This window comes from Carcharodon carcharias, chromosome 15, assembly GCF_017639515.1.
Source record: "Carcharodon carcharias isolate sCarCar2 chromosome 15, sCarCar2.pri, whole genome shotgun sequence".
NCBI classification, from domain to species: domain Eukaryota; kingdom Metazoa; phylum Chordata; class Chondrichthyes; order Lamniformes; family Lamnidae; genus Carcharodon; species Carcharodon carcharias.
In genome coordinates this window covers 29402337-29423466 of record NC_054481.1, presented here as the reverse complement: position 1 = coordinate 29423466, position 21130 = coordinate 29402337, and the positions used below count along the sequence as shown (strand labels likewise).

General features: G+C 45.6%; 1 protein-coding gene across 5 annotated transcripts in view; it reads left to right on the top strand.

Annotated features, from left to right (window-relative positions):
- Positions 1-2889: 2889 nt before the first annotated feature.
- The window catches only part of telo2 (TEL2, telomere maintenance 2, homolog (S. cerevisiae)), a 30271-nt gene continuing 12030 nt past the window's right edge, over positions 2890-21130 (top strand). The window contains exons 1-15 of one of the 5 annotated variants that reach the window (XM_041207061.1): positions 2892-2944; positions 3646-3990; positions 4462-4739; positions 5668-5736; positions 7719-7866; positions 8521-8623; positions 8932-9000; positions 9405-9546; positions 9909-10045; positions 10615-10703; positions 12876-12995; positions 13617-13705; positions 14244-14335; positions 15081-15197; positions 15990-16061. In XM_041207061.1, the coding sequence (XP_041062995.1) occupies positions 3659-3990; positions 4462-4739; positions 5668-5736; positions 7719-7866; positions 8521-8623; positions 8932-9000; positions 9405-9546; positions 9909-10045; positions 10615-10703; positions 12876-12995; positions 13617-13705; positions 14244-14335; positions 15081-15197; positions 15990-16061 (1857 nt within the window). In that variant the 5' untranslated portion in view covers positions 2892-2944; positions 3646-3658. Of the gene's footprint in view, positions 3250-3645; positions 3991-4461; positions 4740-5667; positions 5737-7718; positions 7867-8520; positions 8624-8931; positions 9001-9404; positions 9547-9908; positions 10046-10614; positions 10704-12875; positions 12996-13616; positions 13706-14243; positions 14336-15080; positions 15198-15989; positions 16062-21130 lie in introns of all 5 variants that reach the window. The other 4 variants (XM_041207063.1, XM_041207062.1, XM_041207064.1 and 1 more) reach the window with 4 other exon arrangements.

Below are 21130 nucleotides of genomic sequence, written 5' to 3'. Positions count from 1 at the left end.
AATTAATCAATCAACCTCAGATTTAAAATGATGAATTGAGCCAAATAAGGGTCTATTGGTGCAGTAGTAGCGTGCCTACCTCTGGGTTCAAGTCCGACACCAGGATTGTTGGACACGGAAGGAGTGTTCCTGACACGGTTCAACGGGTAGATAATCAGCCCGGGAATCTTCCCACCAATATTCCCAAAGGGAAATAAAAACATGTGTGAAGATATGCTTAAAAAACAATTGAGCTGGCATCCACTGCTTTTGGTGGGGCCATGTTCCACCCAGCTACCACTTTTTGTGTGAGGAAGTGTTTCCTAACCTCTCTCCTCAATGGCCTGGTTCTGGTTTTAAGTTTATGTCTCCTTAGGTTCCCTACCGATTAAAAAAAAATTCTATCTACCGTATCATTACTTTCAAATTTAGAAAAATCCCCATTAAATTGCCCCTTAATCTTCTATATTCAAGAGAATACAAGCCTGGTTTGTGGTAATCGCACCTCATAATTTGTGCTGTACTTCTTGCAAGGTCAATATATCCTAAGGTACATTGTGCAAGAACTGCATGAAGTACCTTAGATGTGGTCTAACCAGGGCTTTGTATGGCTGTCACAGCATATCATCCCCTTCAAATTCTAATTCTAGTCCTTTAGCTATAAAGGCTAATTAACATTCTAATAGCCTTTTTGATTTTTTTTTGTACCTGACTATACATTTTAGTGGTCTGTGTACATGGATGCCTAAATCTCTTTGGACCTCCTAGCTTTACATCATTTAAAAAATACTTGGATCCATCCTTTTTGATCCAAAATGGATGACTCTTACTTAGCTGTGTTGAAATCCATCTTCTATAATTTTGCCTCCTCACTTAATCTATCAATGTCTTTGAAATTTTATGCTCTCAGTTACACTATTTACTATGCCACTGATTTTTATGTCATCAGCACTAAGACTTGGGGAGTTGTTTAGAACCTGGGGCTGGTGTTAGCATTAAGGGTGAAGAGAATACCATTGGGGTTGGTTGCAGAAGCAGAAAGATAGCTGCTGAAAAAGCTTTTGGAGAAGTTATGCTCTGTTGAAAAACCTGTCACTATGTTTCAGATTAAAAATCTATTAACTGTGATTAAAGGATGAGTGTTTAAAATTATTCATAATCTTTATATAAATACATTCAATTAATGCAAATGATTTTGGCCAGCATTTGGGAGGAGTTATCTTGCATTTATACAGCATCTTTGATGTAGAAAAATGTCTCAAGGAGCTCACAGAAGCGCAAAGACAAAAGGATATGAGGCAAATAAATCAGATTTAGGAGCTGAGCAAAAACTCCATCAAAAGGTGGGTGTTAGAGGGAGGTGGAGAGGTTTGGGGAGGGAAATCCAGAGTGTGGGCTGCATGATTCAAAGCTTGGTCACCAATAATTGCCAAATTAGAGAGGGAATACACAAGAAACCAAAGAGTTTGGATTGGGAGAATAGGTTGTAGGGCTGATACAGCTGGTGGTTACTTTTACACTCTTTTAATTGAAACACATAAGGAGATCTCGAGTTGCCCCAGTGCTATCAGCCAAATGATATAACAAAAGTGTCTGTTTTAAGTGGAACACAGCTAATAAACCCAATCATAAAAAGAAATGAAAAATAAATTAAATGTGTTTAGTTTTCTAAATTGGTATGTATGCCCAGTTTGAGCTAATTCCCTCACATTAACAGGCTCAGTGACTCCAATCTCCATCAGGCCCAATGCTGACTGTGGGGATATTATTGCCCTGGCATCCCATGTTGACTGACACACACCTCACTGCCAGGTAGTGATCAGTACTGCTCTCTTTCACTTGTCATTTTCTCTCCTCAATTTATCAAACTCTGCAAACACAATTACAATAATCTTACTATGATGATAAAACTGGACTAGTACGAAGGTCCAAAATACAGCACTGACAGCAGGAGAGAATCTGAGTTAATGTTGTCAGTCGAAAATGCTTACTCTTCAGTCATAAAATAAAAACAGAAAATGCTGGAAAAATTCAGCAGCTCTGACAGCATCTGTGGAGAGAGAAACAGTTAACATTTCAAGGTGAATATGACTGAAGAGTATAAAAGAAAAATACTGCGGAAGCTGAAATCTGAAATTCAAACAGAAAATACAAACTCTGTTTCTCTCTCCACAGATGCTGCCAGACCTGCTGAGTATTTCCAACACTTTTTGTTTTATTTCAGATTTCAGCATCCGCCGAATTTTGCTTTCACCCAAAAGACGCAGACGCTCAGCGTTGTTGCACCCATATGGCACTGATTTTGAAAGGTCGTACGGACTCAAAACGTTAACTTTGTTTCTTTCTCCAAAGATGCTGTCAGACCTGCTGAGTTTTCTCAACATTTTCTGTTTTTATTATGGCGCTGATTCTGTACTTCCGGTCTCCTGTACCAAGATGGCGCTGGTGTCAAATTCCTTGTATCCTATACTAATATAGCGCTGCTGCTGCTGTTCTTGCCGTCTCCAGTACCATGATGGCGTTGGTGCTACACTTCCGGCATCAAGATGACGTTTACCACACTTCCAGTTTCCTATACGAAACAAAAACAGAATTACCTGAAAAAACTCAGCAGGTCTGGCAGCATCGGCGGAGAAGAAAAGAGTTGACGTTTCGAGTCCTCATGACCCTTCGACAGAACTAGACGAAGCCGGCGCTGGTGCTGCATTTCTGGTCGCCTATACCAAGATGGCGCAGGATAACCACATGCTCAGTTCTAGCCAATGATGTCAACCATGAAAGAAGTAATGAGATTCCAGCCGGCAGATTCGGTACAAATCCGGCCCCTTCCCCAGAATTAAATGAAACAGACGAAATCATGCCTCCGGTTCCAGCTTCAGACGTGGGCTCGAGACCCACGGCTGTGGGTAAATTTACTGCTCGGGTGCACTGAGGTCGTATATGGTGAATCTTTGCGAAGTTTTAGGTAAATCTGTTTCAACAGGGGGCGGGGCGGAGAGTTAGAGGCCTGGGGTACATGGCAGGTTTGTCTCTGTCTCATGTTTTTATACGGTGCGCAGTTGTAATCCAAGTTGTTTGTCTTCTCCAGGCTTTGGTGCTCACTCGCCTCAGATATTTCACTGGATTTTGTGATCCAGGAGACTATGAGATTCATCGGCTGAGAGTGTGGTTGGCAAAGATAGGATTTATTGCCCATTCAAAATTGCCCTTGAGAAGGCAGTGAGCTGTCTTCTTGAATATATTTGAGTTGCCTACAAAGCTATTTCAGAGGTCAGTTAAGAGTCATGTACACCAAACTGTGTAAAAAAAAAATCAGTTCCTCTAAGATATTAGTGAACCAGATGGATTGGTACAACAATCCGGTAGCTTCGTTGTCACTGTTACTGTGGCTAGCTCTTTCTTCCAGATTTATTTAGTTAACTGAATTTAAATTCCCTAGCTGTCATGGGAATTAGTCCAGGCCTAGTTACTAGTCTAGTAACATAACCACTATGCTACTGCACCCCTACTTTTAGAGATTTATCTATTTGTGGAGGCTTTAAATTTTGTTGTTTACTAAATAAAAACTTCAGAGTTCATGGAATTAGGGGTGATATTCAAGGAGTTTGAGGCTCGTTTTGCCTAAATTTGTAACTATTTTTCTGTGTGTGTATCTGATTTTCCCAGGATCTTCTCAGCCATGGAGCCTGAAAATCTTGAAGTCCGTTGCCTTGTCAAACAAGCAATCATTACCCTGTCTTCCTCCAGGGACAGTGCAGAAATCACACGTAGCTTACGGTCTATGAAGCAGTACCTGGGAGAACCTGAATCTCCTGCACCCTCGCCAAAGAGCGAAGAATTTGTAAACACACACTACTCTCATTTCCTACGGGTCCTGACCAGTAATCTCAGTGCTGATTGGCTGCTGTTGCTGCCCATTGACCAGGAAAAAGAATTATTTGATTACTTCTTTCTGAATGGCCCGCCCCATCAAGCATACCTGGTGCTGCTGGACACCATCACTGCTACCAGGTAACCTCACCAACATCATGCGCATTCTGTTGTGAATGATTCATTCTGTGCAGTATTGTCACTGGCGATGGTGGCTATGTGAAATTATCTTAACAGTGAACAAAAACACATAACACCACACTTAAAGATTCAGTCTTCCCAAATATTGGTAGTGTCTGCACAGCATTTTTAGGAACTGTTAGTAAATACAGACATACTCTCAGGGACTTCAGGAACACATACGTTCTTAAACATATACATAATAAGAACACATTCCTGGATCCCCTGTAAATATTTACACCTCCTATGGCCTGTTTGCCAATGTGGGTGCACTCCCAGGGGCTATCTGCTAATGTGGGTGCACTCTGGAAATTTTTGCTAGGTGGGGGTAGGTGCCAGGCTGCCCTTTATTGGGTGGGCTGTGTGGTGTGGGATGGGGACTGGGATCAGACCAATGTTTTGATTCTGCCGTGATGTGATCTTGTGTCGCAGCCCAAGCTTACGACAGGAGCGATGTGTGCAGATCCTGGAGCAGTTCCTGCGAGAGGGTCGGATGGCCCTGTTGATCTGGGAAGTTTGTCTCAAACACTCCTCGCCACACACAGCTAGTCTGCGAGAGACATTGCTGAACAAAATCTCTGCGTTGCCAGATCACATGGCAAACAAACTGGAGAAGAACAACAGAGCGATATTCTACCCCAAGGACTACTACCCACTGTTGGGACAGGATATGCTCTCTGTGTTGGAGAGAACTTGTGAACGACTAAAAGGTGAGGAAAGTCAAAATGTGATTTAATGGAACATAAACCATCCTTAGCAACTAGAAGAAGCCATTTTAAAGCTTGATTGACAGCCCATTCACTGCCTTAAACATTCACTCCTGAGTGCACAGTGTGTACTATCTACAAGATGCATTGTAGCAACTTGCCAAGGTTTCATTCAAGTGCAGCTTCCAAACCCTGACCCCCACCACCTGGAAGGACAAGGGGAGGAAATGCATGGGAGCACCACCACCTGCAAGTTCCCCTCCAAGTCACACACCATCCTGACTTGATAGTTTGAAATGCTGTCACTAATTGATTCATTTTTGATCCTTGAAACCCTACAAACCATTAATCTGTCTCTCTGGTGATGTTGGTTGAGAGAGGAATGTTGTCCCAGGGCACAGAGAGAACTCCTCTGCTCTTCTTTGAATAGTATCGTTGGATACTGCATCAATCTGAGAAGGCAGATGGGGCCTCTGTTTAATGTCTCATCCAAAAGGTGGCATCTCTGACAGTGCAGTGCTCCCTCAGTATTGACCTTCTGACAGTACATTGCTCCCCCAGTACTGCACTGAGAGTGTTAGTCTGGATTTGTGCTCCAGTCTCTAGAAAGGGACTTTTGACTCAGAGGTAAGAATGTTACCCACTGAGCCACTCCTGAGCTTCTTAAAAGTGTATCAGGTAGGAGAGGATTTCAAATTGCACCCATTTACATTCAGCACACAGTAATAAATTCCGACCTCCAAGCCTTCCCAAGTGTGGTGGGAGAGAATGTTTTGAGCTGTGGTTTTAAGGGGATTTACTAAGGGCACTAGGATTGGAAACAGTTTGGCAGAATATCAAAGCACATTGAGTTTAGCCTTCTTTGGGCTTTGTATAGTGAAGGGGTAAATAATTGAGTGCTGTGCCTTGACTGTCCTGCATTCTGTCACAGGTGGGATGGACTGCTCTCTCTCTTTCGTGTCTCAGCTTTTGGGGAAGGTCTGCGTACAAGGACACACTGGTAAGCCTGAGTGTCACACTGGTTGGTGGACAGGGCTCGACCTCTCAGCGTAACCTCTCGAAATATAACCCCTGGGTGAGCCAAGGTTCATATGGCGGAGCAGGCTCAAAGGGCCGAATGGCCTACTCCTCCTATGTTCCTGTGTCTGGTTGCTTGTAACCCCTGGTGAAAAGTGTGTGATTACCCATTCGATGGTCCTAGCTGCAATGCCTTTCACATAGTGGCTTGATGCCGTTTATAAAAAAGCACAGTACTGGAAGGTTAAAATATACCCTTGACACTCTAGCCCAGAAAGGGTCACAGCTTTCGAGAGAGTAGCAGAGGCTAGAGGTGATAATGCAAACCAACTAAGGAAGTTGGTTTCAGTAAGAGAATCAAGGATTGTAGGGAAAAGGCAGGAAAATGGAGTTGAGGATTATCAAATCAGCCATGATTTCATTGAATGGCAGAGCAGACTTAATGTGCTGAATGGCCTACTTCTGCTCCTATGTCTTATAGTTGCACCTGACAATATTCTCAGCACAGGATGTGAGTGAGAGCTTTCACACAACAACTGATATAGAAGCTCTGGGAGGTGAACATCAGCACAGTACCTGTTTTAACCACTCTCCATTATCACATGGATTAAGGCATTTGGGCCTTTGATTCTCAGAAAGAATCAGCTTTGAGGAGGTTTGATTGAGGTCTTTGAAAAAAATGAAAGAATTAGATTTAGTTCATGTTGGTGTTTGAGTTAGACAGGTTGGAGAGGGCCAGGCTGAGTGATAAATTACCAAAAATCAGAACATGGGCTGAAATTAGGTGATAATTAGACCTTGGAACAAAGAATGATTAGAACAGGGTTGCAACATTACACATGAATTTTTTTAAAAAGACATATGAAATGAAACAACCGAGCGACAAAAAACAATGAGTAATAAATAAGGATGAATATTAGAGTGTAATAGGGTGAGAGTGTGTGTGTCCGGCTCACTCCCAGTTTTAATGTGCCCACTCACTCATTCCCACCCACTGTGAGAGTGGATGAGAGCACATGTTGGTGTGTGTGGATGAGCGTAAATGAGAATCCTAATGCTGGAAATGAGCCAGATGTATGGACATGCTCTGTCTCCTCGCCCACTCTCTCTCCCTCTTCCCCCTCACACCTGCACCCTCTTCCTCCTCACACCCGCGCCTTGTTCTCCCCCCTCCACCTCCCATCCCCGGGGCCCTCGTCCCCATCTCCCCCAGGGCCCTCGTCCCTCTGTGCTCTCTCTTTTGCTCCCACCCCTTTGTGCTGCCCGCCCCCCATGGCATTCCCCCTCTCTGCCCCCCACCTTAGCGCACTTCCTGTCTGCTCCCTCTATGAAGAATCTTCCATTCAAACTTGCCTCTTTGGCTGGGATTTTGAAAAGTGGCCCAGGGTGGCATAGAGGGGCTTACGGGGTGGACGCAGCCCGCAGGCCATACGTTGTACAAGCCTCGCTAAGAGAGCGATTTTTCTGAGTTGTATAAAATGACAGAATGATTCTATCAGGTAGACAGAGAGAAGCTATTTCCTCTGGTTGGGGAGTCCAGAATAGGGAGGCTTAATCTTAAAAGTCATCCAAGTGTAATGGAAATCTGGACTTCTCTCCCTTAAAGATATATCGCTATATAGAAACATAGAAAATAGGAACAGGGGTAGGTCATTCGGTTCTTTGAGTCTGTTCTGCCATTCAATGTGATCGTGGCTGACCCTCCATCTCAATGTCATTCTCCCGCGCTCTCCCCATACCCCTTGATGCCTTTAGAGTCCAGAAATTTATCCGTTTCCTTCTTAAATGTATGATGGATATGAACGTTTGAAGTATTTAGAAAGGGGAGGTGCAGAAGCCCCTAGTGCTGTCTGTATTAAATGTCTGTGAATACAAAACTCTACCTCAAAATATCACAGACCACTTGGCCCATCCAGCTTGTCCTGTATTGTCATTATCCAGTTCTGATTGGCTGTGTTCCCTCAGATGCAGTTCTGCAAATGTTGGTGCCGAGGCTCACTGTTCTTACCCAATCGGATTGCATTTGGCAGCGAATCTGTTGGCGATTAGTGGAGAATGTGCCAGAACGTTGGATGGAGAATGTGGTTTCTGGTCTGGTTCGATTGGCAGCTGGGTGAGCATGGACTTCACAGAACATTGAAAATGCGAGACCCCGCGCGCAGATGGCAGCTGGACCGGCTTCCCCAGTCTGAACACACACAGGTGGCCAGCAGTTTGCTTAGAACCAGCTGTCAGCCATGGCTCAGTGACAGCAGTCCCGTCATTGAATCAGAAGATTATGGTTTCAAGCCCCAATCCAGACAATTAAAAACAGAATTGATCCTGAAACTCTCACTACAGTACAGAGGGACTGCTACACTTGTCAGCGGGCCAGTACTGAGGGAGCTCCCCACTGTTGAGGGGTAATACTGAGGGAGCGCTGGACTGTCAGCGGGTAAATACTGAGAGAGTGCTGGACTGTACTGAGGGTGCACCGACTGTCAACGGCCCCGGACTGACGGAGTGCCGGACTGTCGGAGGGGTAGTACTCAGGGTGTGCCACGCTGTCGGAGAAGCAAGACTGAGGGTGTACCTCACTGTCAGAGGAGCAATACTGAGGAAGCCCCGCATTGTCGGAAATGCTGATTTTAGGATGAGATGCTGAACCAAAGTCCCATCTTCTTTCTTATTTGGGTGTAAAAGATCCCATGGCATTAGCCGCTGATCACTGCTTAAAGTGGTTGCACACTGGTAACTTGTTTTTTAAACTTTGCCTTTTTTCTGACAGGCCTGAGGTGTTGTCGAGGTTGCTAGGCAGCATCGTGCTGAAGAACAAGAAGGCCGAGTTTGTCTTAACACACAAATTCCTGCTCTTGCAATATCAGCATAAGGTGTGTGCAGACACTGGGGAGCGAGGGAGGATCAGAACCAGGTGTGTGGGAGGAGGGGGCCTGGTCTGGGTAAGAGATCAGCCAGGAAAGGGGGATTTAAACTTCATACACCCACACAATGACGAATTGCATTAGGATGTTGAGGGAAGTGGTGTGGTGTTGGGGGGCAGTGTTGAAGGCGTTGGGAATGGTGGGGGTGCGGAAGTGAAGGCATGGCAGACCAGGGGTGGTTGAGGGGGTTGTTGGGGTGAGATGTTCCCTACTGCTATCTCAGAGCCTGTCTGATATTGTCTCTCTGTTTGGTGCAGAACTCTGTGCTACAAAGTTTGCTGGGATATCTGGCTGGTGAGAAATCTCGGGGCTGCTTATTGATCGAGGTAAGTGGGTGCAAAGGGGCATCACAGCATCTCTGGGTGGTGGGTTCACAGTGTCTCAGGAACGTGCAGACTCTCAGGGAGGAGGTTTGGCAATGCTGTCTCTCAGTTGGGGGGCATAGGTTGGGTGTTGTGGTGTTTAGCCCAGAGTGGGGATGCATGGGGGGGGCGGTTGGTGTTCATGGCAGCAGGTCAGGAGTCTGGAGTATGTTTGAACATTCTGGAGCTGGGAGAGTGAATCCTGATGTTGCAATGAAGCACTGAAACTACACAACAGGCTCCCGGAGCCGACCTTGGGCATTCTGCCTGCTCCCTCCTGACAGGTTGGGGTGAAGGGTGACAGCGGGGATCTGCTTAAGGGACCACTCTGAGCTGCAACGGATTCTGAGTTTGTGTGTCTTTGCCAGGTGCTGAAGAAGTTGCTAGAGACCTGGGGTAACAGCAGTGCTCTGAGACACACCCCCATAGAACAGCAGCTCTACATCAGCAAAGCCATTGTCATCAGCCTAGCACAACTCACCAACTCTCAGGTACAGGAGCACAAAGCAGGTTAGTGTGTCTGTATACAGAAAACAGGTAATTGTGTTTGTGTTGCTGAAGCAGGACTGACTTGGGGCTCCAAGTGTGTGATGAGAGTGGGAGATTGAGATGGTCAGTGACACCATTGGCTCATCAGACTGTTAAGTGAGGGCCATTGTGTTATTGAATGGCTTGAGGGGCCGAGTGGCCTACTCCTGCTCCTAATTCACATGTTCGTATGTTTTAGGGTTGTGTTTGGATTGTGGGAGTTGAGTGATGTTGGTGCTGTGAGGGGTTGACACGACGGAGGGGGCTAACATGATGGAGCGAGGTTGATACATGTAGTAATGAGTGTCTCCGTCTCCATGTTCTCTGACGCCCTGTGTTTGCAGAGCTGCTCTCTGGGATGATGACTGGGATGGAGTGTCACCTGGACAGTAACCTAACCCGTGTTCGCCAGCTAGGGATGGTTGTTGCGGAATGCCTTAGTGCAAGGTTGAACTCTGGGGATCACAGGCTCAAGTTCCAGGTGGGTCTGACAGAGCTGAGGATGTGGAGCACAGGCTCAGTGTGTAGAGATGTTGTTGTTAAAAACCCCCATTTGAATAGCCTGCCCTCATAATGTCCCTACCATGCAAATCTGAAACCAGCCTATCCCACATTTTACCCATTTGCCTCACCTAACACATCAGAGACCCAACACCTCCCACAGTGCAGCAATGAATTGCCTGCCTGGATTTTGAGCACTAGTCCTGGAATGGGACTCGAAACCACAACCTTCTGACTCAGCAGCTGACACACAAACCGCATACAGCCAGTGGAACCTTTCACTACATCACAGAGACTGGGAATGAGAAAAGTGAGCTCTGTACACTGGAAATTGATCCTGGTTTGTTACAAGGTTGTTTAGCTCTAACCTAATCACAGGAGAGAGTGTACAGGTCATTAGGTGCATGTGTGTGCTACTGACACTGATCTTATTGCTCAACCTCAAAGTCACTCACTCAGCTCTAGCATGAATTTTGATTTGATTCTCTGATCCCTGTCTCTACAGTGGTACAATGATTGATGTGTTAGTTTTATTCTGTGGTCCTTCAGTACGTGGAAGACGATGAGTCAAGGGAACTCCAGTCACTGTCCACCCCAAGGCCGCTGTCAAGCTGGGAGGCCCCTCCACAGCAGCATAGGTATGTGAACAACTGAAGTTAGAAATAGAGTCACCCTGTAAAATATGAACACAAATACTGGAAATATACAGCATCTCAGTGCATCTCCAAAGAAAACCTTCAGCTGTGTAACCTTTCAGCAGAGTGCTGATAAACCTGTCTGTCTATCAAGATAAAAACAAAAAACTGCGGATGCTGGAAATCCAAAACAAAAACAGAATTACCTGGAAAAACTCAGCAGGTCTGGCAGCATCGGCGGAGAAGAAAAGAGTTGACGTTTCGAGTCCTCATGACCCTTCAACAGAACTTTGAGTTCTGATGCTGCCAGACCTTCAGAACTTTGATGCTGCCAGACCTGCTGAGTTTTTCCAGGTAATTCTGTTTTTGTTCTGTCTGTCAAGAGGCTGTTTTGAGTTGCTATTGTCTCTGAAGTGTAGTGTTTGTGTAATTAATAGCCATTCAACACCCTGAGTATAAAATGTTGAATGAGAGGAAGGGAAACAGACATAAACTTGTCCCACAACTCAATTACTCTGAGTGGAAAACTCATACTGAATTTAGTTTGGCATTGCCAATATTTCAGAATCATAGAATTGTTACGGCACAGAAGGAGGCCATTCGGTTCATTGTATCTATACCTGCTCTCCAAATGAGCATCATGACTTAGTGCCATTCTCCTGCTTTTTCCCTGTACCCTTGCACATTGTTTCTATTCAAATAATCGTCTATTGCCGCCTTGAATGCCTCGATTGAACCTGCCACCACCACACTTCCAAGCAGTGCATTCCGGATTCAAACCACTCGCTGTGTGAAAAAGTTTTTTTCTCACATCACATTTGCTTTTTTTGCAAATCACCCAAAATCTGTGCCTTCTCATTCTCGATCCCATGATGAGCAGGAACAGTTTCTCCCTATCTACTCTATCCAGCCCCCTCATGATTTTGAACACTACTTTCACATCTCCTGTTAGCCTTCTCTCCAAGGAGAACAGTCCCAACCTCTCCAATCTATCTTCATAACTTAAATTTCTCATCTCTGGAACCATTCTTGCACTCACTGCAATGTGATCACATCCTTCCTATAGTGTGGCACCCAGAACTGTACACAATATTCCAGCTGAGGCCTAACTAGTGTCTTATATAAGCTCAGCATAAACTCCCTGCTCTTGTACTCTATGCCCCTATTAATAAAGCACAAGATACTGTATGCTTTATTAACTGCTTTCTCCACCTGTCCTGCCCCCTTCAATGATATATGCACATGTACACCCAATTCTCTCTGCTCCTGCACACCCTTTAGAATTGTACCCCTTTTTTTATATTGCCTCTCCATGTTCTACCTACCAAAATGAATCACCTCACATTTCTCCACATTGAACTTCATCTGCCATGTACCTGCCCACTCCACCAATTTCTCTATGTCCTTTTGAAGTTCTGTACCGTCCTCCTCAGAGCTTGCAATGCTTCCAAGTTTTATATCATCCGCAAACTTTGAAATTGTCGCCTGTACACCAAGATCTAGATCATTAGTATATATCAGGAAAAGCAAGGGTCCCAGTACCGACCCCTGGGGAACTCCACTACAAACTTTCCTCCAGCCTGAAAAATATCCATTGACCATTACCCTCTGTTTCCTATTACTCAGCCAATTTTGTATCCACGTTGCTACTGTACCTTTTATTTCATGAGCTATAACTTTTATCACAAGTCTGTTGTGTGGCACTGTATCGAATGCCTTTTGAAAGTCCATGTGCACCACGTCAACAGCATTACCCTCATCAACCCTCTGTTACCTCTTCAAAAATCTCCGGAAAGTTAGCTAAACACGATTTCCTCTTTATAAGTCCATGCTGGGTCTTCCTAATCAACCCACATTTTTCCATGTGACTACTAATTTTATCCCAAATAATTTTCTCCAGAAGCTTCCCCATCACTGAAGTTAAATTAATTGCTGGGCTTATCCTTACAACGTTTTTTGAACAAGGACTTAATGTTTGCAATTCTCCAGTCCTCTTATACCTCCCCTGAGTCTAGGGAAGACTGAAAGATTATGGTGAGAATTCACCTGGTTCCCTCCACAATCCTGAAGCCAAATTCCTCCGCCTCCACCTGATCCTCCTTATAAGTAAGAAACTTAATTCAGTGACTACAGTTGAGGGTACCAGGACTTTAATGAGTTTTCATCCATTTATAGAGATGGAGGTTCACAGATAGAGAGCAGACAGAATGCGGCAGAGGGCAGACAGAAAATGGCAGAGAGCAGACAACCAGTGCAAAGAGTGCCGGACACAGAGTCAGAGTCTGAACTCGACAGGTTGGTAAAACCAGTTTTCACCTCTCCTTTTTCAGCCATTAGAATAAAAAATAGGTACACATACAAGATGGGGTCAATTCTTGTACAGTGGTTGCACTCTGGCCTCCTGTGGCAAAAGGTTGTGTGCTCAGGCTCTTTCCCAGGATGAGTGCAGTGTTGTAGAGGTTCCGTACTATGCTTCGAGTGAATGGGTCTCTCTCTCACTCCTCATCGCTCACTCCCTCATGCTCTCTATCCCTATCTCTCTTTCATACTCCACGTTGCTCGCTCCCCCATGCTCTCTATCTAACTCTCTCGTTCCCCTGTGGTCTCTATCTCTCTCTCTCTTGCTTCCCATCACTCACTCCCTCCATGCTCTCTATCTCTCTCTCTTACCCCCCATCACTTCACAGAAGCACAGTGCAGAAGAGGCCCTCCAGCCCATTGAGTCTGCACCAACATCTGCTCACCTGTGCACTTGCTCACCTGTGCACTTCTCTCCACCTCATGCTCTTTGTCTCACTTGCTCCCCATCTCGCTCAATCTTATGCATGCTTGCACCCCCTTGCACTCTCACTTAATTGCTCCCCATCCTCTCCAGCACCTCACTCCAATTGCTCACTCCTATCTTTTTATTCACAGTGATGATGAACTGATTCCATATGACCTGTCGATTGACACTGAGCTACAGAGGAGTCGAGCCCCAGTCTACATCAATGACTGTGTGGAAGGTAATCTGGTGCCTGGTCCATGTATGTTGTGGCATGGTGTGGGCACTGAGTGACCAGTCTAGGGGAGTGCTGACTGACCAATCAGTGTCAGAGTGGGGGCACTAAGTGACCAGTCAATGTAGAGGGGGGCACTGTGTAACTGATTAGTGTGTGGGGGGTCATTGAGTGACTGGTCACTGTGGGGGTGGGGCACTGAGTGACTGGTCAATGTGGGGGCGTGACATTGAGTGATTGGTCGGCTTGGTGCTGAGGTGGGGGGATGCACTGAGTGACCAGTCAGTGTGTAAGGGGGGCACTGACTGACCGGTCAATATGTGAGGTGGGGGGGTGGCACTGAGCGACCAGTCGGTGAAGGGAATGGATGGGGGCACTGAATGACCGGTCAGACAAGGCTGGGCTCCTCCTTATATTCATGAGAACAGGTACTTCATATCATTGTTTTAGTGATTGGATGGATTTTGCAGAGAGCAGCACATCCTTCTTCTTCACCTCTGACTCACTTACTTTGCCTACACACTGATCTCTGATTGTTTTACAGTCCTGATGACATCTGCAGACCCAGAGCGAATTGAAATCACTTTGAAGGTTGTGGAAAACTTGGTTAGAAAAAATCCAACTGCAAGTAGAGAGGTGAGGGGGAGGGGCTGAGGAGGTTGGGTTGGGGGAGGGACAGGGAGAATGAGGGAGACGAGTGATGACAAGGATTTGCTATTAGCACTGTCTGTGAAGGATTCTGATCGTGACATGTGGGAATTGTACCTTCCACTGATGGGCAGCTTGGTTCAGAAGAATGTGGGTTCAGGCTTCAGTCCAGAGACTTGAATACAAAACCAGGCTGACAGTGGGAGCACTGCACTTTTCCAGGGTCAGTACTGTAGGAATGACACACTGTCAGTGGGGCAGTTTGAGGATGTGCCACACTGTTCCAGGATCAGTACTGAGGGAGCACTATACTGTTGGACGTGCAATACTGAGGGAGTGCAGCGCTATCGGAGGGTCAGTATTGAGGGAGCACTGTCGGAGGGTCAATACTGAGGGAGCACTGTACTGACAGAGGGTCAGTTCTGAGGGAGTACAGCACTGAGGGAACACTGTGCTGTTGGAGGGTCAGTACTGAAGGAGTGTTGTACTGACGGTGTTGGAGGGTGCATTAAGCAGTGGCCCTTTTTGCCTATTCTGATGGCTGATGTGGGTGTTACCTGGCACTGTATGGAGAGCCAGGTGATCTAGTGTCCCAGTCAACATTCTTCACTTGTCTTTTTATACAGTCATGGAATTTTCTGTGCATGATCACCTGGATTAATTTATGGGGACTCAGTTTGTGTGGGTCACATTTGAGTGGTGTGCTGAAGCTATTTGTTATTCTGTTCCACAGGTCAGTGTGCAGTTTGCAAAGATTCTTCTCCACCTTGAGGACAAATTTAACATCACTGGGTTCGTGGGGCTGCGACAGCGAGGGCTGGTAGCAATCACTGTCACTGACATCATTCCTGTAAGTACAGAGAAAGCTGCTGAAGAAGCAGAACAACCCATTCATTCTGGGGGCTGGTAAAGCTCTGATCAATTAATCAATGTATAATATCATCAATCACCCACTGTTCTCACTCCCTACAGGAGCTACTCGGGCTAAAACATGGTCCACTGTCCTGTCGTCCTCCACGATCCCGCCCCGCTCCGCGATCCCGCCCTGCTCCACGAACCCACCCCGCTCCATGATCCCGCCCCTTCTACAGTCCTGTCCAACCCACCATCCCTTCCAGCACACTGTCGCGTCCAATATCCCATCCCATCACCTCCAATGTCCAGTCGCCCCCACAGTCCTGTCCCCTCCGTCTTTTTGTCCCGCCCACCCCCCGACCCTCCGCCTGGCTCCTTCTCCCCCAACCGGACCCTCCGCCTGGCTCCTTCCCCCTCCCCCTTGACTCCCCGCCTGGTTCCTCCCCTGCCCTCTCAACCCTCCGCCTGGCTCCATCCCCAACTCATTACCTGGCCCCTGCCCCCACCACGACCCTCCGGCTGGCTCCCACTCTGTGCGTGCACACCCCCTCTCAGGCTCAGGACTCAAACACTCCCTCTGGGCCTCAGTCCTCCTTCTCCTTCCCAGCTCCATCCCTCCTGCTCCCCCTCATTCTGGATTCAGCATGTTCCCTATCTCCATCCCTCCTGCTCACTCCCAGCCTGACACCAGCAGTGACTGGGTGTTTGTTCAGAGTTGGATCGCCACCCCCCACCTCCCCACTCCCAGCATGGAGTGAGAGCTTCACCCTCTTTGTCTGTATTGCAGGTCACTCAATATCTCACCTCGGAGTTCTATGCTGTGAATTATAGCCTGTCTCAACGTCTGGACATCCTAGATGTGAGTGTTTAACTTCCTCCTTCACCAGTTGCTGTTTTAAAGTAAAAACAGAAAATGTTGAAAAAACTCAACAGGTCTGACAGCATCTGTGGAGAGAACGACAGAGTTAACGTTTCAAGTCTGTATGACTCTTCTTCAGAACTAAAGCGAAGTAGAAATGTGATGGATTTTATACTGTTTAAGAGTCGGTGGAGCAGGTGAAGCAAGGTAGAAGGTCAGGGATAGGTGACAGTTAAGAAGAGATTGACAAAGATGTCATGGACGCAAGACAAAGGGAATGTTATTGGTAGCGGTGAAGAGTAAAGAAGGTGCGAGTAATTGATAGTAGCATAAAGGTAAGGTAGCAGAGGATGTTAATAGCAGAACAAGGGTCAGAACTCTGTGAAAGCAAAACAAAAATAATAGATGGCCCTGTGGGGGGGTGGGGGGGTGGGTTGGGGAAAAAGGATTAAAAATGAACAAATTAATAAAGAATAAAATAAAATTTTAAAAATAGCTACATAAAAATAAATAAATAAAAATTGGATTTATAAAGGGGTCAAGATGGAGGAGAGCGCTCATGGTCTGAAGTTATTGAACTTAAAGTTAATGCTAATTAAGCTGTAAAGTGCCTAATCGTAAGATGAGGTGCTGTTCCTCCAGTTTGCGTTGAGCTTCACTGGAACATTGCACCAGGCCAAGGACAGACATGTGGGCATGAGAGCAGGGTGGTGTGTTAAAATGGCAAGCAACAGGTCTGGGTCATGCTAGCAGTGAGCAAAGGTGTTCCACAAAGCGGTCACCCAGTCTGTGTTTAGTCTCCCCAAGTTAGAGGAGACTGCATTGGGAGCAGCAAATACAATAGACCAAATGGAAGGAGGTGCAAGTGAAGCGCGACTTCACCTGAAAGGAGAGTTTGAGGCCTTGGGCGGTAAGGAGGGAGGAGGTAAAGGGGCAGCTGTTGCACCTTCTGTGATTGCATGAGAAAGTGCGGTGGGAAGGGGGTGAGGAGTTGGGGTTGATGGAGGAGTGGACCAGGATTTCATGGAGGGAATGGCCCCTATGGAATACTGACAGGGTGAGTGAGAGGAAGGTGTGTCTGGTGGTGGCATCATGTTGCAGTTGGCCGAAATGGCAGAGGATGATCCTTTGAATGCGAAGGCTGGTGAGGCATAAAGTCAGGACAAGGGGGACTCTATCATGGTTCTGGGAGGGAGGGGAAGGCGTGAGGGCAGGAGTGGGGGAGATGGGTCAGACATGTTTGAGGCCCTGTCAATCAGTGCGGGGGAAATCTCGGTTAAGGAAAAAGGAAGACATGTCAAAAGCGCCGTTTTGGAAGGTGCCATTATTGGAACAAATGCAACGGAGGCAGAGGAACTGAGAGAATGGGATGGAGCACTTACAGGAAGCGGATTGAGGAGCTGTAGTCGAGGTAGCTGTGGGAGTTGGTGGGCTTGTAATGAATATTGGTGGACAGTCTATCACAATGAATGGAGACAGAGAGGTCAGGGAAGGGAAGTGTTGGAAATGGTCCATGTGAAGGTGAGAGAGAGGTGGAAATTGGAAGCAAAATCAATAAATTTTTCCACGTCCAGAGGAGAATATGAAGTGGCACCGATACATTCGTTGAAGTAGCAAAAGAAGAGTTGTGGGATGGAGCCTGAGTAAACATTCATAAGAAATAAGAGCAGGAGTAGGTCATTTGGCCCCCCAAGCCTGCTCCGCTATTCAATAAGATAATGGCTGAACTGCCCCAGGCTTCAACTCCTCTTTCATGCCAGCTCCTCATAACTCTCAACTCCCCTCTATTTCAAAAATCTGTCTACTTCCTCTTTAAATACTCTCAATGATCTAGCCTCCACAACTCTCTGGAGTGGAGAATTCCAGACATTCACTACCCTCTGAGTGAAGAAATTCCTTCACATCTCAGTTTTAAATGAGTGCCCCTTTATTCTGTAGCTATGTCCCCTAGTTTGAGATTCCCCCACTAGTGGAAACATCTTCTCAACACCTACCTTGTCAAGCCCCCTCAGAACCTTGTACGTTTCAATAAGATCACCTCTCATTCTTCTAAATTCTAATGAATAAAGGCCTAACCTGTTTAGCCGTTCTTGATAAGTCAACCCTTTCATCCCAGGAATCAGCCTAGCGAATCTCTTTTGAACTGCCTCCAATGCCAGTATATCCTTTCTTAAATACGAACACCAAAACTGTGCACAGTACTCCAGGTGCAACCTCACAGTTACAGTTGTAACAAGACTTCCCTATTTTTAAACTCCAACCCCTTAGCAATACAGGCTAAAATTCCATTTGCCTTCTTAATTACTTGCTACACCTGCATGCTAATTTTGTGTTTCATGCACAAGAACACCTAGATCTCCCTGTGCTTATTTCTTTGGAATCTCTCTCCATTTAAACAATAGTCTGCCTTTTGATTCTTCCTACCAAAGTGCATGACCTCATACTTTCCTACATTAAACTCAATCAGCCAAGCTTTTTCCCACTCACTCAAACTGTCTGTATCCCCTTGCAGATTCCTTATGTCCTCATCACAACATGCCCTCCCACCTATTTTTGTATCGTCAGCAAATTTGGATGCATTACACTCTGCCCCCCCTCCTCCAAATCATTAATATAGATAGTAAATTATTGAGGCCCAAGAACTGATCCTTATGGCACTCCATGAGTTACGTCTTTCCAACCTGAAAAAGACCCATTAATGTCAATTCTTTGTCTTCTGTGTGTTAACCAATCCCCAATCTATGCTAATACATTATCCCAATACCATGAGCTCTTATCTGGTGCAATAACCTTTTATGTGGCACCTTATCGAACGCCTTTTGGAAATCCAAATACGCTACATCTACCGGTTCCACTTTATCAACTCTGCTTGTTATATCCTCAAAGAAATCTAGCAAATTTGTCAAACATGATTTCCCTTTCACAAAACCATGTTAACTCTGATTGCATTAAGCTTTTCTAAATGTCCTGCTATTTCTTCCTTAATAATGGACTCTAGCATTTTCCCAACAACACATGTTAGGCTGACTGGCCTATAATTTCCTGCTTTTTGTCTCCCTCCCTTCTTGAACAGGGGCGTCACATTAGCAGTTTTCCAATCCACTGGGACCCTCCCAGAATCCAATGAGTTCTGAAATATTTCAACCAATGCTTCCACTTTCTCTGCAGCCACGTCCTTTAAAACTCTTGGATCCAGGCCATCAGGCCCTGGTGACTTGGCTGCCTTTAGTCTCATTAGTTTGTCTGATACTTTGTTCCTCGTGATAGAGACCATTATAAGATCTTTCCTCCCATTAGCTCCTTGCTTATCTGGTATCTTTGGAATGTTTAAAGTGTCCTCCACCGTGAAGACTGATGCAAAATACTGGTTTAAACTATGTCCCATTTCCCTGTTATCAATTCTCCAGTTGCATCCTCCAAGAGTCCTATGCTCACTTTAGCTACTCTCTTTTTATATACCCATAGAAGCTTTTGCTGTTTGTTTTTATATTTCTTGCCAATTTACTTGCATTATCAATTTTCTCCCTCTTTATTAGCTTTTTAGTCACCCACTGCTGGTTCCTAAAAAAAAAATTCCTGATCCTCTGGACTTTCCCTAGTTTTCACCATTTTGTATGCCTTCGTTTTTGATTGGATACTCTCCTTGACTGCCTTTGTTAATCACAAGTGGTTCATCCTTCTCATTGAGTCCTTCTTTTTGACCGGATAAATTTTTGCTAAGTGTTATGAAATATCTCTTAAATGTCTGCCACTGCTCATCCGCTGACCTTCCCCTTAGTCTATTTATCCAGCCCGCTTTGGACAACTCTCTCTTCATACCTCTGTAATTGCCCTTATTTAAGTTGGGGACACTGGTTTGAGACCCGAGTTGCTCGCCCTCAAACTGAATTTGAAATTCTACCATGTTGTGATTGCTACCCTCTAGAGGATCCTTAACTACGAGATCTCTTATTAATCCTGCCTCATTACACATTACTAGATCTAAAATAGTCTGCTCCTGGGTAGGTTCTGCAAAGTATTGCTCTAAGAAACAATCCCTGATGTACTCTACAAATTTGTCTTCCATGTTACACCTGCCAATCTGATTTGTCCAGTCAATATGCAGATTAAAATCACCCATGACAATTGTAGCACCCTTCTTACACACCTCCATTATTTTCTGATTTATACTTTGTCCTACAGTGAGGCAACTCTTCGGTGGCCACCGTAACTTCTTCCCCTTGCTATTCCTTATTTCTACCCAAACTGATTCCACATCACAATCTATGGCACCTATATCACTACTCGCCACCACACTGATACCTTCCTTTATTAACAAAGCTACCCCACATTTTCTTTATTGCCTATTTTTCCGTAACGTCGAATGCCCTTGAGTATTGAGTTCCCAGTCTTGGTCTCCCTGCAACCACGTCTCTGTAATAGCTATCAAGTCATATCCATATATTTCTATTTGCGCATCTATCTTGTTACAAATACTGTGTGCATTCAGATAAAGAGCGTTAAGCTTCTACTTTTTACCACTAATCCTCATTCTGGTTTAAATTTCTGCTGCACTGTTCTGCTTATATTTTCTGTCCCTTCCTGTCACACTTTGATTATCATTCGCCTCTTCACTACCCCGCACCTCTGCTCTCTCGTTTCTTTAAATTTTTTGAACTTCCCTTCAATTGAACCCTACCCCCCAATAATTAGTTTAAAGTCGTATCCAGAACCCTAATTATACGATTCATCAGCTCACTAGTCCCAGCATGGTTCAAATGAAGCCCATCCCAACGGATCAACTCTCCTTCCCCAGTACTGGTGCCAGTGCCCCCTGAATTAGAACCCATTTCTCCCACACCAGTCTTTGAGCCACGTATTTACCTCTCTAATCTTATTTACCCTATGCCAATTTCCATGTGGCTATGGTAGTAATCCAGAGATTATAAGCTTTGTGGTTCTGCTTTTTAATTTAGCCCCGGGGTGCTCAAAGTCCCTCGGCGGAATCTCTTTCCTAGTCCTACCTATGTTGTTGGCACCTACGTGGACCACGACAACTGGATCCTTCCCCTCCCACTCCAAGTTCCTCT